At 47.5% G+C, this 15,581-nt stretch overlaps 1 protein-coding gene across 1 annotated transcript in view; it reads left to right on the plus strand.

The window, feature by feature from the left end:
- The window catches only part of emilin2b (elastin microfibril interfacer 2b), a 33,146-nt gene that overhangs the window by 2,186 nt on the left and 15,379 nt on the right, over positions 1–15,581 (plus strand). Inside the window, exons 2-4 of the mRNA XM_056257846.1 lie at positions 139–264; positions 9,795–9,985; positions 13,900–15,375. Coding sequence (XP_056113821.1) covers positions 139–264; positions 9,795–9,985; positions 13,900–15,375 — 1,793 coding nt within the window. The remainder of the gene's footprint in view (positions 1–138; positions 265–9,794; positions 9,986–13,899; positions 15,376–15,581) is intronic.

Genomic DNA, 15,581 nt, shown 5'->3' on the forward strand with positions numbered 1-15,581 from the left:
ACTTTGAACAAATGTGTTAGAGTTTATTCATAACTTTAAGAGAAACATTTGCCAGAAATGTCTGAGAATGTTCCAGGTTAGCTGGGTATTTTCTTGGGTGTACAGTATTTGTTTTGATTGTCCTTTACTCTTTTGCAGAAACTGGTGTGCATTTGTAGTGCATAAAAACGTGACATGCACAGTGCTGGCGGCGAACGAAAACATCATGGAGCCGCAGCTCCTGCCCTGTCCGCCGCATCATCCTGACTGCACGCAAGGGGTGATGTAAGTGTCTCTGGAGAGCGTGCAGTAGGCCGGGGGGTTTGCATAGACACTTTTATTGCTGGAAGTGACCAGAGATCAGATTAGATGAGATCAGAATGGATTGAAGTGGAATTGCTCCTAGTAGAACAAGCAATGCAGTTAAATTAGACCCATCGACTGGCAGGTCATTACTGTTTTATCAGTATCTGAATTATTTATGACCGCTGAAGTGCTAGGGGCCCGCACTAAACAGTTTTAGCTTGTGTACATTTTCCAGAGAACCTTTAAGAAATGTTGCAATTAGAATGTCCCGCATGTTCATGCGCATCTTGCCTTTAAAGCTGCACTCCAGATGTGTGTCACTGTTGGAGTAAATCATAATAAATTATGTACGTAATTCTGCACTTTGTTTATGTTTGCATGGCTCATGAAAAAAAGGAATGCCTCATTTTGCGGACAGAGTGGTTAGACAGCGAATTAGTAAGATTTTTTCAAATCTCACCGGACTAATGTTGTCACTTTGCTCTCTCTGAAACATGCAGCACACATTCAGGAGATGTGCTGCTTAGTAGTCGGTCGTAGTATAGTAGTATAACTTGTGGTAAACAAATGTCAAGTGTGAATTTTTTGTTTGTGTTTGTTTAAATACTTTCTCCATCCCCAGTTTAATGTGCAGGGACAACTATAATGAGTAAAGACATATAGTTCTGCTGATAATTATACATTTTTATAAACTAAGTTAGTTCAGGTTAAATGTCATTTTGTTGAAAAATCTATATAAAAAACATTAAAAAAATGATTAAAATCTGTACACTCAAGTGTATTCAAGGTGTAAGGAAAATGTCATTTACTTGATCGTTACACCATAAGGCACGACATTTCTTGAAAATGGTATAAAGGTTTTTCAAAACAATATGAAACCAAGATGACCCTTGTGAAGAAGTACTACTTAGCACACTTTTAAAAAGAGTACTTATTAAGGAAATAATATACTTTAAAACAATACACTTACGTGTGAACTGAATGTTATGTTTTCAGACAAGTGTGTATGTCAGGTTAAATTTGTAATTAGGATTAACACAAAATAATTAGGGGAAATGCACGTTTGACAAGTTGTTGTATTGTTTTGTATGATTTTCGATACCTAAAGGCAGAATATAAGATGAAAAAGTTATTTTCAGGACTCACTTAAAACTGCTCCTCCGCCCAAACGGATCGCTTGACTTCATAAGAGGGAGACGTCTCCCCAGAGCGCTGAGAAAGTGAGTCTGTGAGCTGTGTTGATAATTGTACGAGTGATAGAATTAGTGATTAGGACATTTATTTATTTAGTTAGCTATTTAAGTTAGGTAGTTAGTTAGGTATACGCAGGCGTATTTTCACAATGGTGAATTACTGCGGTAGTGCTGGGTGCTAAAACCGGTCACAGAGTCCACTTTTTCCCAAAAAGCAGGTCTGTGTTCCGTGCCTGGGTCAACTTTGTTCGGACCAAACGCGCTGACTTCAGTGCTGCTTCGGTATCCAAGACTTCGGTCATTTGCAGCGCACATTTCTTCCAGTTCCCTATCAAGGCTACGGAACTTCGACATTACGGATGTCGTATATGGGAACTCCTCTCCTCCTTCACTTCCGCTGAAATCTTATAGGCTAACGCCAGCAGAGCTGGCCAATTGACGCAAATATGCAAATACTGAACATGCAGTATAAATACAAATGCAGCGTCAATCCTTCTTTAGAATCTCTCTCTTCACGCTCAAATCGTGTGCTAGATAGCTGATACTACAACAAAACTTAAGGATTTTTCACGCCGTCGTCGAAGGTGCGCCGAAGATACGTTTACTGTCTTCTGCATCCGATGGCGACTATCTGCAACTTGTGCTCGGGCCCCATCGTGCCCCCGGACACGCACCTGTTCTGTATCGCGTGCATGGGGCTGGCCCATGCTGAGTCGGCCCTCGAGGATGGCGGGTCGTGCGAGCACTGCGCGGACATGTCCCTTCGAGCTCTCAAGGCCAGGCGGGATGAGGCTCGTGCAGCTGCGGGGATTGGGCCCACTGCCGCCACCGAGCCGCTGGTGGGCCCCCCCCAACCGCGGAGTCGAGATACGGCCTCCGGTGAGTTTCCCCGATGCCACCTTTCGCCCCCCTCGCGAGGTCGCGGACTTCGTGTCTTTCGGGGTGAGCGAGGAGGAAGACTCCATGTCTCTGTCTGCCTCCGAGACCGACTGGGGCGCGGAACAGGCCGCCCCGGACTTAACGGCATCGGAACAGGACACCCCGGCGGACCTGCAGGACGAGCTTTTTCGCATCCTCTCCAAGGCCGTCGAGGAGCTGGACCTCTCTTGGAAGGCCCCGGATGAACCGTCCAAGAGCAAGCTAGACACGTGGTTCCTTCAGTCGAGCCGCCGCCAGGCCGCTTCGAGGAGAGGAACCCCGTTCTTTCCTGACGTTCATGAGCACGTCGTGAAGTCGTGGGCGGCCCCGCAATCGGCGCGCACCCTCACTTCCACCCAGGCCATGTTTGCCCCCGTGGACGAGGCGGGGGACCACGGCTACCTCCGAATCCCCCCCGTCGAGGAGACCGTAGCCGCGCATCTCTGCCCATCGGCTCCCGCCCTAGGCTCGGACCGCAGCCTGCCGTCCAGAGCCTGCAGATTCACGGCCCACCAGGCGAACAAGGCCTATGGAGCGGCGGGGGAGGCGGTGTCTGCACTGCACGCCATGGCCGTGCTCCAGGTGATGCAGGCGAAGCTGTTGAAGTCTCTGGATGGCGCCGCCTCTGTCGACGCTGACGCCATCCGGGACCTTCGTTCAGCCACGGACCTCGCGCTCTTGGCCACGAAGCGCTCGGCCCAGGCGGTAGGCCGTTCGATGGGGTTCATGGTGGTCCTCCACAGACACCTGTGGCTCACCCTTTCCGACGTTCAGGAGGCTGACAGAAAGACGCTGCTGAACGCACCGATCTCCCCAGCAGGCCTGTTCGGAGATGCCGTCGAAAAGGTCACCGAGAGATACTCTGAGACCCAGAAGAAGGCAAAGGCGATGAGTCACGTCATCCCTCGAAGGGCGCCGCCGCCTCCACCGCAGCTTCGCTCTAGCTCGTCATCCGCCTCGGGCCGCCAACCTCAAGCGGCGGCGAGACGGCAGTCAGCACCTCGCCAGGAGCCGGATGCTCACAGAGGGCGGAGCAACCAGTGGCAGGGTGCGGGGAAGAAGCGGACGGCCCAGAGAAGCCCGCGCAGGAAGGTCGTTGCGTCTCCAGCGAGACCCAAGAAGTCGTCCTGACCGCCCGGGCAAGAGGGGAAGAGAGCGCCAGGCCGGCCCTGCTCCAAAGCGCCGCGCTCTTCAGCACCTAGTCCCTCGGCGTTTCACGAGCGACGTGTGCGATTGTTTTGTAAATGCTGTTGCATGTGTGTGTTCAATAAAACAAAATACTTGTTCACAAACAGAGTTTTTTTCCCCTCCTGCACCACACACCGTGTTACCCGCCCTGCCAACGAGCAGCGCAGAGTCACGGTTGTTAACTATAAGGGCACCTCGCGGCCGCGAGGTGTTCATTCACAGCCCACACACAGCGGCGATGACCGCAGGTTTAGATCAGCCCACACTGAGTCACTTTCAGGCAGCGTGGGAGGCTATTCCGGGCATTTCACCGTGGGTCCTAAATATAATTCGGCACGGGTACACACTTCAGTTCAAACGCAGACCACCCCGCTTCCGCGGCGTAATTCAGTCGTTAACTTTGCCCCAAAACGCTCAATCTCCTGAGGCAGGAAGTGTGCAGCCTGCTCGAGAAAAAAGCGATAGAGCCGGTTCCCCCGAGCGAGTGGGAAAGCGGGTTCTACAGCCGCTATTTCGTAGTGCCGAAGAAGGGAGGGGGTCTCCGCCCCATTCTGGATCTGAGACTCGTCAACAGAGCGCTTCACAAGCGCGCGTTCAGGATGACTACACTGAAACAAATCCTGGCGCAAATTCGCCCCGGAGATTGGTTCGCTTCGGTGGATTTAAAGGACGCGTACTTTCATATTCAGATTGTAAAGCGCCACAGACGATTCCTGAGATTCGCATTCGAGAATTCAGTGTTCCAGTATACGGTACTCCCGTTCGGACTAGCCCTCGCCCCCCGTACTTTTTCGAAATGTGTGGACGCGGCACTCTCACCCCTCAGATCGAGCGGGATGCGTGTCTTGAACTATCTGGACGACTGGCTGGTTCTCGCACAGTCGAAAGAAGCGTTGGTCAGCCAGGTGGATACCCTCCTTCGGCACCTGGAGGTGCTCGGTTTGAAGGTGAACGCCCAGAAAAGTGTGCTCACACCGAGTCAGACGTCCTCATTCTTAGGAGTATGCTTGGACTCGGTGAGGATGAGAGCGCGCCTCTCCCCCTGAGCTCTTCTCTCGGTCTCTTCAGACCTGGCAGGCTCGTCCCACTGAAAGAATTTCAGAGGCTACTGGGTCGAATGGCAGCGGCTTCATCAGTGTGTCATCTGGGGCTGCTGCATATGAGACCGCTTCAGCTCTGGCTGAAAGCACGCGTCCCCCCGAGTGCGTGGTATTCCGGCCACATGCGCATTATGGTCACCCGCGGATGCGCCCGCGCCCTGGCCCCGTGGAAGAACCTAGATCTCTTCAGCTCAGGCGTCCCTCTGGGTATAGTGACGCGGCGCGTGGAGGTCCTGACGGACGCTTCGTCCACCGGATGGGGAGCGGTCTGCTTGGGGAAGCCCGCCTCGGGTCAGTGGTCAGAGGAGCAGATGGGATGGCACATAAATCGCCTGGAACTGAGAGCGGTCTCTCTAGCCCTAAAAACCTTCCGGTCGCGGCTGGAGCAGAAACATGTGTTGATTCGAACCGACAACACTTCTGTGGTCTCGTACATAAATCGTCAAGGTGGTGTACATTCCAAAGCTCTTTTCAAGCAGGCGGAATCCCTTCTGCTGTGGGCGGACCAGTTTTTCCTCTCGGTGAGAGCGGCTCACATCCCCGGTGTTCTAAATCGCGGGGCGGACATGCTCTCGAGGAGCGGAATTCCTCAAGGGGAATGGAGGCTTCACCCTGGGACGGTTCAGCTGGTATGGAATCGTTTCGGCAGGGCGGAGGTCGACCTCTTTGCGACGAGCGAGAACACGCACTGTCGGACGTTCTTCTCGCTGTCCCGTTCCTCTCAGGAGGTGGACGCGCTAGCTGCGCGTTGGCCGAAAGCCCGTCTCTATGCTTTTCCTCCGGTGAAGATTTTGCCCATGGTGTTGTGCAAAATCAGGGAGGAGAGGGCGGCGGTGACTCTAATAGCCCCGAACTGGCCGAATCAGCCATGGTTCGCAGATCTGGTGGAGTTACTGGCGGGGCAGCCATGGGAGATTCCGCTCAGGAAGGATCTGTTATCTCAGGCGAGTGGAACGATCTGGCATCACAGCCCCGGACTGTGGAATCTTTATGTGTGGCCGCTGCAGGGTCGCTGAGCGGGCGAGATGCGCTTCTCTCGCGTGCTTTGGATACCGTAGAGGAAGCGCGAGCCCCGTCCACCAGGCGCCTATACGCTCTGAAGTGGGGTGTTTTCTCTAAATGGTGCCAGGATGGCGGTACAGACCCAGCGAACTGCTCTGTGTCGGTTATTTTACGCTTCCTGCAGCACAAGATGGATGAAGGGAGCCTGCCATCCACTCTGAAGGTGTATGTGGCTGCTATTGCGGCGTTCCACCCCCCTGTTGACGGACAGTCTATCGGTAGACATGTGTCGGTGACACGGTTCCTCAAAGGGGCTAGGAGATTATGCCCTGCGCGTCCGCCTTCGGTACCGCCGTGGGATTTAGCATTGGTCTTGGAGGCTCTGTCGCGCCCGCCCTTTGAGCCTTTAGCTTCTATCGCTATTAAGGAGCTTTCGGTCAAAACGGCACTGCTTCTCGCTCTTGCTTCGGCGAAGCGAGTTGGGGATTTACAGGCTTTCTCTGTGAGTGATGACTGTATTCGCTTTGGACCGGGAAACCGTAATGTAACCCTCAGGCCGAGGCCGGGCTATGTCCCTAAGTCGCTCAATACCCCGTTCAGAGCGCAGATCGTTTCTCTGCCTGCTTTGTCTGCTGAGCCATCGTCCTCCCTGGGTTCGGATGCTCAGAGTGCTATTTGCCCAGTCAGAGCGCTCCGGGAATACATTTCTCGCTCGGCCGCTTTTTGACAATCGGACCAGCTGTTTGTGTGCTTTGGTGGGTGCAACAAGGGACGGGGGGTCTCTAAGCAGAGGCTTGCTCACTGGATCGTGGACGCTATTGTTTTGGCTTATGTTTGCCAGGGGCAGGAATGCCCCCTTAACGTCAGAGCTCATTCGACTAGGGCGGTGGCTTCTTCATGGGCTTGGACTAAGGGTATGTCCATTCAGGATTTATGTCTTGCGGCTGGCTGGTCTTCTCAGAACACGTTTGCCAGATTTTATAAGCTGGACTTGCCCTCTGTAGCGTCTCGTGTACTTTCGGTGAGTTGATTTTTTTGCACAGTATATGAGAGCTTCTCTGCGCTGCGCTCATGAGCTGCTCTGTGTGTTGTGTTTTACTGTGTCACCGCTTGCGTTGGCCTTCTTACGGTTGTCGTTGCCCTGACTGATAGTTAGTGCAAACTTCCCCGGTTATACTGCTCGGGATATGCAAATTCTGGCAGTGTTTTGCGAGCTTGTGAGTGGTCCCTTTGGGCCTATCAGAGGTTAGAGGTTCGCTATTGGCCAATCTCAGCCTATCGGAGGCTTGCATACTGGGGGGCGGTCTTATGTTGGGTCTGTTGCCTGTGGTTTGTTTATGCTGCCACGGCGGGATTTTATACAGTTCCCATATACGACATCCGTAATGTCGAAGTTCCGTAGCCTTGATAGGGAACGTCTCCGGTTACTTTCGTTACCTCGGTTCCCTGAAAGGCAAGGAACGAGACATTACGCTCGCCGCCGTGTTCGCTATTGATTTAGCGTTCGTTCGATTCTAAAGAAGGATTGACGCTGCATTTGTATTTATACTGCATGTTCAGTATTTGCATATTTGCGTCAATTGGCCAGCTCTGCTGGCGTTAGCCTATAAGATTTCAGCGGAAGTGAAGGAGGAGAGGAGTTCCCATATACGACATCCGTAATGTCTCGTTCCTTGCCTTTCAGGGAACCGAGGTTACGAAAGTAACCGGAGACGTTTTTATGTTTCCACTGTTCGATCGCGCCCGCGTGTCTCTCTCTCTCTCTCTCTCTCTCTCTCTCTCTCTCTCTCTCTCTCTCTCTCTCTCTCTCTCTCTCTCTCTCTCTCTCTCTCGCGCGTCTCTCTCTCTCTACTTTAGTGCTGCTTCACACACACACACACACACACACACCAACACCAACATATTCCAGCATTGCAATCTTGACATCGAAGCCTGTTCATTATAGCCACGGAGCTTTAGAGCTAAGGCGGAGCTACAGATTATGTGTCCCTAAATCACCCGCGTATCTAACAGTAGTTCCGCATTAATTATTTTGCACGCGAGTTTTATTTATTTTTATACTCGTGTATTCATGCACTGAACCGTGACGCCCGTACCGTTTCGGTATACATGTACCGTTCCACCTCTAAGTTATGCCTATATGCACCTGCCCAACTCTCCACTGGTTATCTTCACACCAGATATTTATGTTTCTTCGATAGGAATTATTTAAATTTCTGTTTGCCTCCTCATCTGTCTCACGCCTGGGAAGCTCAAAAGTGTATGGCTGTGGGGGGATTTTGAGGGGGATTTTGGATCTGCTCAGACTCAAAACTCCCCATACTTGAATAGAACGTTTGTGGCACGACTCCCTCTTCTGACGTCACAGCTCAGCTGTGTTTTAACCCTTTCACGCGTACGTTCACACCGGTATGATCAGTCTTGGCTGGTCCCTGGAGCATACGATCACACCGGTGTGATTAGAACGGTCGGTGCATCACGTGATCAACTGCTAAATTCAAACGTGCTTTCGCGCGTTGGCTGGCGCTGAGCCAGAGACGGACACACTCAGTGCTGTCATATATCACAACTATTGAGAATTTTAAACCACATAATGTTTATTTTTATGTTTCAGACATTTAAATACACATAAGAACTAGCAAAACAATGATTTTGAGTTTGTAAAATACACACTGATGTCTATGGAAGCTCCTTTCCATTATAATAAGACAAAACGTTTTATTCATATCAGATACACAGTGTGTAAGTAGCTTTACATTTTACCCTATTCTTCTCCCAGTTCACTGGCCACTTACTTTCATGTATTTCGTGAGAAGCAACAGATCCGATTCTCTGAACTGTGAAACAAACTAAAATGGCGCCGCCCATCGCGCATACAGCTCAGCTAACGCGATCGTTATAAAGGTGTTTAAACAACAAAAACATATCAGTGTTTCATGCTATAACGAATACATTTGTGAATATTTTGAATAGAAAAGGAAGAAAGACATAAAAGCAGATCATCATTCATTCAGCTCTGTGTTGTGATTGCGCTGTGTCACGTGACAAGCAATGACGTGTCACCATGGAAACATTAAAGTGGCAGGTATAACGGTCACCTTGAAAAACTCACGCTCGGGGGTCAGTTAGAATATTTTAAACTTACGTGTGAAAATATGATCTTGACAGAAATGGCTATAAAGCTTACTGTAGGGTAATTACAGTAATAATTTTAATGATAATTACATTTTCACTCAGACATCTAACCCTTATTTAATATATCTAAAAAAAAAATTTAACCTGACATAGACACTTTAATTGCATGTGAATAGCAATTAAATGAAAATATATTATAGTTTAAATTTATATTAAATGCCATTAGCTGAACTTTAAAGTGTTTTTGACCCACCCACTTAAGAACAATTTTTATGTACTTTCATAATTGCTTCTATTGTAATATTAAAGTGTATTGCCAAATGTACTGACAAGCATTTATGATGAACAGAAATATTCGTAATATGTAATTTATATTGAAACTGGTATGTTAGTAAATTTTAAATATATTAACTTTAAATGTAATATCAAATAACACACTACAGTTAAAATTATAATCAAGAACTTTACATGTGCTTTAGTATGTTAGTCAACACATCAAAATAAGTGTACTTCTTTAAAGAAGACATATCATGAAAATCGGACTTTTCCCGTGTTTAAGTGCTATAATCGGGTCCCCGGTGCATCTATCTACCAACCCAGAAAACATGAAAAGTGAAAACTTTGTTTTGGTAAGCCTTTCTCTGCAAGCATGTAAAAAAAATAAGCAGACCAGATTTCACTCCCCTTCTGACGTAGGAAGAGGATCTTATTATAATATTACCGCCCCTTAATCTGCACGTTTCCACCCACGGCGCCGCCATTTGGTTTCGCAAGCGACAACAACGTAACCAGCTCTAACGCAATGGCAAAAGTTCGAGTAAAGCATGCAAACTGTTCTGTCGTTGCTGTAGGAATCTGAGGCCAAAACAGTGTATTGTATTACAGGTACCTGTGAAGTGCATACTTTTAGTTCATAGTTTAAATTGAATCGTATATCTGCTTTTACCATCACAATTCATAACTGTCTTTCTAGGTATCATACTCCCCTGAGACCCATGTACAAAATAGGCTACAAACAAGTGACTGAACTGGAATGGAGGTGTTGCCCAGGATATCAAGGTCATGACTGTACAGAGCTGAAAGTTACCCCAGAGAAACCCAAAGTTGTTGAGGAACCACGTCCAGATGCCCCTTCCGCCAACAGTCAACAACAAAGTATACTGGGTACGTATTTTTAATTACTTTGGATTTGAAAAAAATGAAATGAGCAATATCTAAAGCTGCAGTCCATAACTTTTGGCGCTGTAGTGGTTAATAAACAGAACTGCATGCTTCTTGTGGAAGAACATTGTAGCCCGAGCTACTTCTCTCTGTTTATGTCTATGACGAGTCACGCAGGTACTGGGCTACTCCACAGTGGGACGACCCGTCCCAGTCTAAAATAGTCCCAATATTTATATTATATTCTGTTTATTAACCGCATAAGACGTAGATTAAAGCTGCAGTCCGTTTATAAACACTTGTTATAGGTGTACCGTTGTGATTCAGGATAAGACAAAAACACGGTTTGGAATATGGATTCATGATGTACTCGCTTATATAAATGTAGTAGTACATTTTTAATACAAAAAAAGTTACAGACTGCAGCTTTAATCTACATTAGTACACTCATAAAAAGTAATTCAGGTGACCAATTACCACAACTTCAATTAAACCATGGTTGCAAGCAATTCAATTAGGCCTTTTTAGTTTTTTTAAACTAAACGTTATTTTGATGAGTTCTGTTGACATAATAATGTTGATTATATTACATAGGGTTGGGTATCATTTGAATAATAATGATTTTGATTCTGTTTATCGATTCCTATTCTTATTAACTTGGATATCATTCACATTTATTCTAAGTCTTACTGCAAAACATTTCATTGTAGCTGAATATCATGAACAAAAATCAACAGGCTAAACAACACTTACACAAGGAACTTTTGCCTGGTTTAAAAATACAATAGCAAAAACAACTAGCCTAACTAATATGATTTTTTAAGCATTAATAAAGACAAGTGAACACTCAGTTATTAAAAAATTAAAAATAAATTAGCAATCGCACAAATAAATAGAACTAAACAAAGATATGATTTTCAGGTATTCAGATTATTTATTAAAAAAGTTATTTAGTAAAGAACAGCGAGTGAATATTCTTTGTCTTTTGTTGTTTGATAACGTTATTATAGAGACGGCAGGAGGAATATTAGGCTACTGTCACTTTAAGAGCTGCACTGATCCAATATACTATTATGCGTTTTCTTTGTCAACTGTTTACGTTCATTTACGTTCAGTTTGAAGTTGTTTGGATTAGAAATGCAAAAGATATCGTTAAATATATTGGTAAAAGAAGCACACATTGGCTTTTGCCGCTCTAGCCGCTGACCACTCCCCCTCTCACACTACAACTGAGTGGCCTCTCCACCTCTCACACTGCACACTGAGTGGCCTCTCCCCCTCTCACACTGCACACTGAGTGGCCTCTCCCCCTCTCACACTGCACACTAAGGCCACTCCCCCTCTCACACTGCACACTGAGTGGCCATTTCCGCTCCTACACTGCACACTGAGTGGCCTCTCCCCCTCTCACACTGCACACTAAGGCCACTCCCCCTCTCACACTGCACACTGAGTGGCCACTCCCCCTCTCACACTGCACACTAAGGCCACTCCCCCTCTCACACTGCACACTGAGTGGCCATTTCCGCTCCTACACTGCACACTGAGTGGCCACTCCCCCTCTCACACTGCACACTAAGGCCACTCCCCCTCTCACACTGCACACTGAGTGGCCATTTCCGCTCCTACACTGCACACTGAGTGGCCTCTCCCCCTCTCACACTGCACACTGAGTGGCCTCTCCTCCTCTCACACTGCACACTGAGTGGCCTCTCCTCCTCTCACACTGCACACTGAGTGGCCTCTCCCCCTCTCACACTGCACACTGAGTGGCCTCTCCCCCTCTCACACTGCACACTGAGTGGCCATTTCCGCTCCTACACTGCACACTGAGTGGCCACTCCCCCTCTCACACTGCACACTAAGGCCACTCCCCCTCTCACACTGCACACTGAGTGGCCATTTCCGCTCCTACACTGCACACTGAGTGGCCTCTCCCCCTCTCACACTACAACTGAGTGGCCTCTCCCCCTCTCACACTGCACACTGAGTGGCCTCCCCCCCTCTCACACTGCACACTGAGTGGCCTCTCCTCCTCTCACACTGCACACTGAGTGGCCTCTCCTCCTCTCACACTGCACACTGAGTGGCCTCCCCCCTCTCACACTGCACACTGAGTGGCCTCTCCTTCTCTCACACTGCACACTGAGTGGCCTCCCCCCTCTCACACTGCACACTGAGTGGCCTCTCCTTCTCTCACACTGCACACTAAGGCCACTCCCCCTCTCACACTGCACACTGAGTGGCCATTTCCGCTCCTACACTGCACACTGAGTGGCCTCTCCCCCTCTCACACTGCACACTGAGTGGCCATTCCCCCTCTCACACTGCACACTGAGTGGCCATTCCCCCTCTCACACTGCACACTGAGTGGCCACTCCCCCTCTCACACTGCACACTGAGTGGCCTCTCACACTGCACACTGAGTGGCCTCTCCCCCTCTCACACTGCACACTGAGTGGCCATTCCCCCTCTCACACTGCACACTGAGTGGCCATTCCCCCTCTCACACTGCACACTGAGTGGTCACTCCCCCTCTCACACGGCACACTGAGGCCACTCCCCCTCTCACACTGAGGGCTAGGCTAGGCCTAGGCTATTCAGCTACTCAAACATACCAAACCAACAATTACTAAAAAACACACAAAAACAGATTTTGCACGGGCATTGCACTAGTGTTTTTAATTCCAGTGGTACTGGTGGATTTCCGTGGGAAATTCGAGCATGTTTTTGTGTCATTACGTCACATCTGTACACATAAAGAAGGAGTCTCGGCTAGTAGCCTATGTGAGGATGTTGAAGGTGGAGATTTATAGCCTTTTCTCACAGCACTTGATATAATTAAACTTATCAATTTGATGGCAGATCCAGAAAGGTTCAAACGACAATCACCAGTGACAACTAGAGAATCACCCGTTGTAAAATGAGAAAGACTTCGGAGTGGCTACAGAAAAAAAGAGACTGCAACCGGCCCATGCGAAAACAAGGATAAATATCGGAAGGGCATTAAATGTAGTCACGCAATGCTGATGTTGTTAACATTAACAATTTGTTTTGTTAATGTTTTTTTCCCCTTAGTTGGTCAGAACTAGAACAAAAGTGGATGTTACTTACTTGTTCAGATGAAAATTATTATGTTGGTCATACTTCCAAAAAGAATAATCTGTGATTCTGAATGCCAGTATGCACACCGGCGTGGTGACTGACAGCCACACACTCTCCTCAAACATTGGATTCATCCACGCTGTGCCGTGTCGAGGCACAACTCATGTAAAGTTGATAATTCCGCGAATAACTGCAATTTGCAGATTTCGAACAGAGAAAATTGAAAATTGGGCAAATGATAAAATTTGGGAAATAATAATAATTTGAAATATTTATTTCAGACTGAATTTTACAAACAGCACATCTCTCTCTCTCTCTCTCTCTCTCTCTCATGGGCACAGTGAGTTGTGTGTAAAGGAAGCGCAATCTCGCATGTTTTTGAACATGGACTGCTGGGTCCATGCTTGGATGCAACTAAACTTGAATGCAACTAAACTTTCGCTTGTGATTAGAAAAAAAACTGTCTATATAATGCCATATCTACACTGACAGCGCACTCGTTCACAATACAACATGATTGATAGAAAAAGACAGCGAGATATATATCTAACTGCAGAACCACAGAACAATATTTCACAGCAGTCTGAGGACAGCAGTGCCAGGGCAGCAGCATCAGCACCAAAGTAAAGGTGGCGCTGACGATCACTTATCCCGCCCCAACCACTAACCCTACCCTTCACTATAACTATAAGCTCTACCTTAACGAATGCCCAAATCTCGTAGCTTAGCTCAAGTATCGTGATAATATTGTATCATGGGGCCTCAGGTGATTTCCACCCCTAATAAGTGCATGTAATTTTGGTTTGTTCTAGGACCAGAAGTGTTCTCTGAGACACATCCATGGTCTCAACCTGGGCAGAAAGAGCATCACAACGCTCAACTGGGAGGTTATGGAGATCGCCAACACGAGAGTCGCAGAGTTCAGGTATTAGAAGAAGAGGTGGAGCGTCTTTCTCAGACAGTACTAGACCTACAAGCTATGACGTCAGCCAATGCAAACTTACGGTTAGATTTACAGGAAGATGTTACCAAATTCATTCTAAACACATTTGGGAATTTGCAACAGCCACAGGATGTCAAGGCGGGTGAAATTGAGACCATTGTGTTGCCATCAGACCTCCGTTTATCATCAGATACTGATGAACTGCAAAACCACATTACCCAGCTCTCCAACACAATCAGTTCCAATACTGATAGTATCCAAGATCTGCAGATTAGGATCCAAAACATTGATGGACAGATGCACCGACTAACAGAATCAGCCAGTACTGGACCACTTCAACCCTCCTCAACTGCTGCAACCAATGAGTGTCCATGTCAGGCATACATCAATGAGAAGCTTTCTGCCCTTCGTGAGGAGCTTCTTCAAGGAATGGACATCAAAATAGCAGACATGAAGAATGCATGTGACTACAAAGTACTGTCTGTTCAGGAGCAGTGTGAGGAACAAGAAACCTCTTACTTAAGCTTGGCCGAGCTCCTTGATTCTAAAGAGACTGAACTCCGCAAAGAGATCCAAGACTTGCGTCTCCAACTTCCCATTGGAAAAGACCCAGGGATGGACAGTTATGAGGTCCAGAATCTCAAGGACACCCAGCAGATATTGAAAGATGCCATTAGGCAGCAGAATGCCACCCTTGCACAGATCGATGCACAAGGGCATATTCTGGAGGCAAGGGTTAGTCTTGCGGAAAAGAGTACAGAGGTACATTGCCTCTATATTGAGGAGAAACTAAGAAGGGAAAGACTTAAGGAAATGGAAGATCAAAGTATAGCCTTGGAAGAGAAAATAAATGCTGTTCAACATGAAAACAGCACTTCACAGCTACTGACCACAGTTTTAGGTCATGACCAACGCCTAGATGTCTTGGAGAAGCATACACAGCAACTGCAGGACAAGGTTGGCTCTCTTGCACAGCAGATTAAGACCGAGATCTCTGTACCAGACCTCAATCAATCCATAACTTTTGAAATTCTGCTGCAACGGGTGGAAAATCTAGACGTGGATTTTGGGCGAAGCCAAGAGCAAGTGAGGACAATGAATGGCTTGCTTAATGGTCTTGATGGACGGGTGGCTGGCATTGAAGGCATTTGCGGACGGTTTGAACCAATGTCTGATAGTCTCAAACGAATTAAAGACGGACTGAACAAACACGTTACTGGCTTATGGACTTGCGTCCGTCAACTGAACAATACAGTTCTAACACATTCAAGAGACATCAACGTGTTTAAAGCAAATTCACACCTTTCAAAAGACAGGCAGGATGGGATCACTAATGCACCTACAGGTAAGCAATGCTCCTCTGGGGACAACATTTATATTTAAACACTATATTATTACATTTATACATTTGGCAGATTATTTTGTCGAAAGTGACTGACATTGCATTCAAGGTACACATTTGATCAGCTATTGCTTTCCCTGGGAATTTAACCCATGACCTTGACATGGCTTGCGCCATGCTCTGCTTAATGAGCTACAGGAAGAAAATGA

This window comes from Rhinichthys klamathensis, unplaced genomic scaffold (assembly GCF_029890125.1).
Source record: "Rhinichthys klamathensis goyatoka isolate OS25496 unplaced genomic scaffold, OSU_Roscu_1.1 h1tg000145l_1, whole genome shotgun sequence".
Taxonomy (NCBI): Eukaryota; Metazoa; Chordata; class Actinopteri; order Cypriniformes; family Leuciscidae; genus Rhinichthys; species Rhinichthys klamathensis.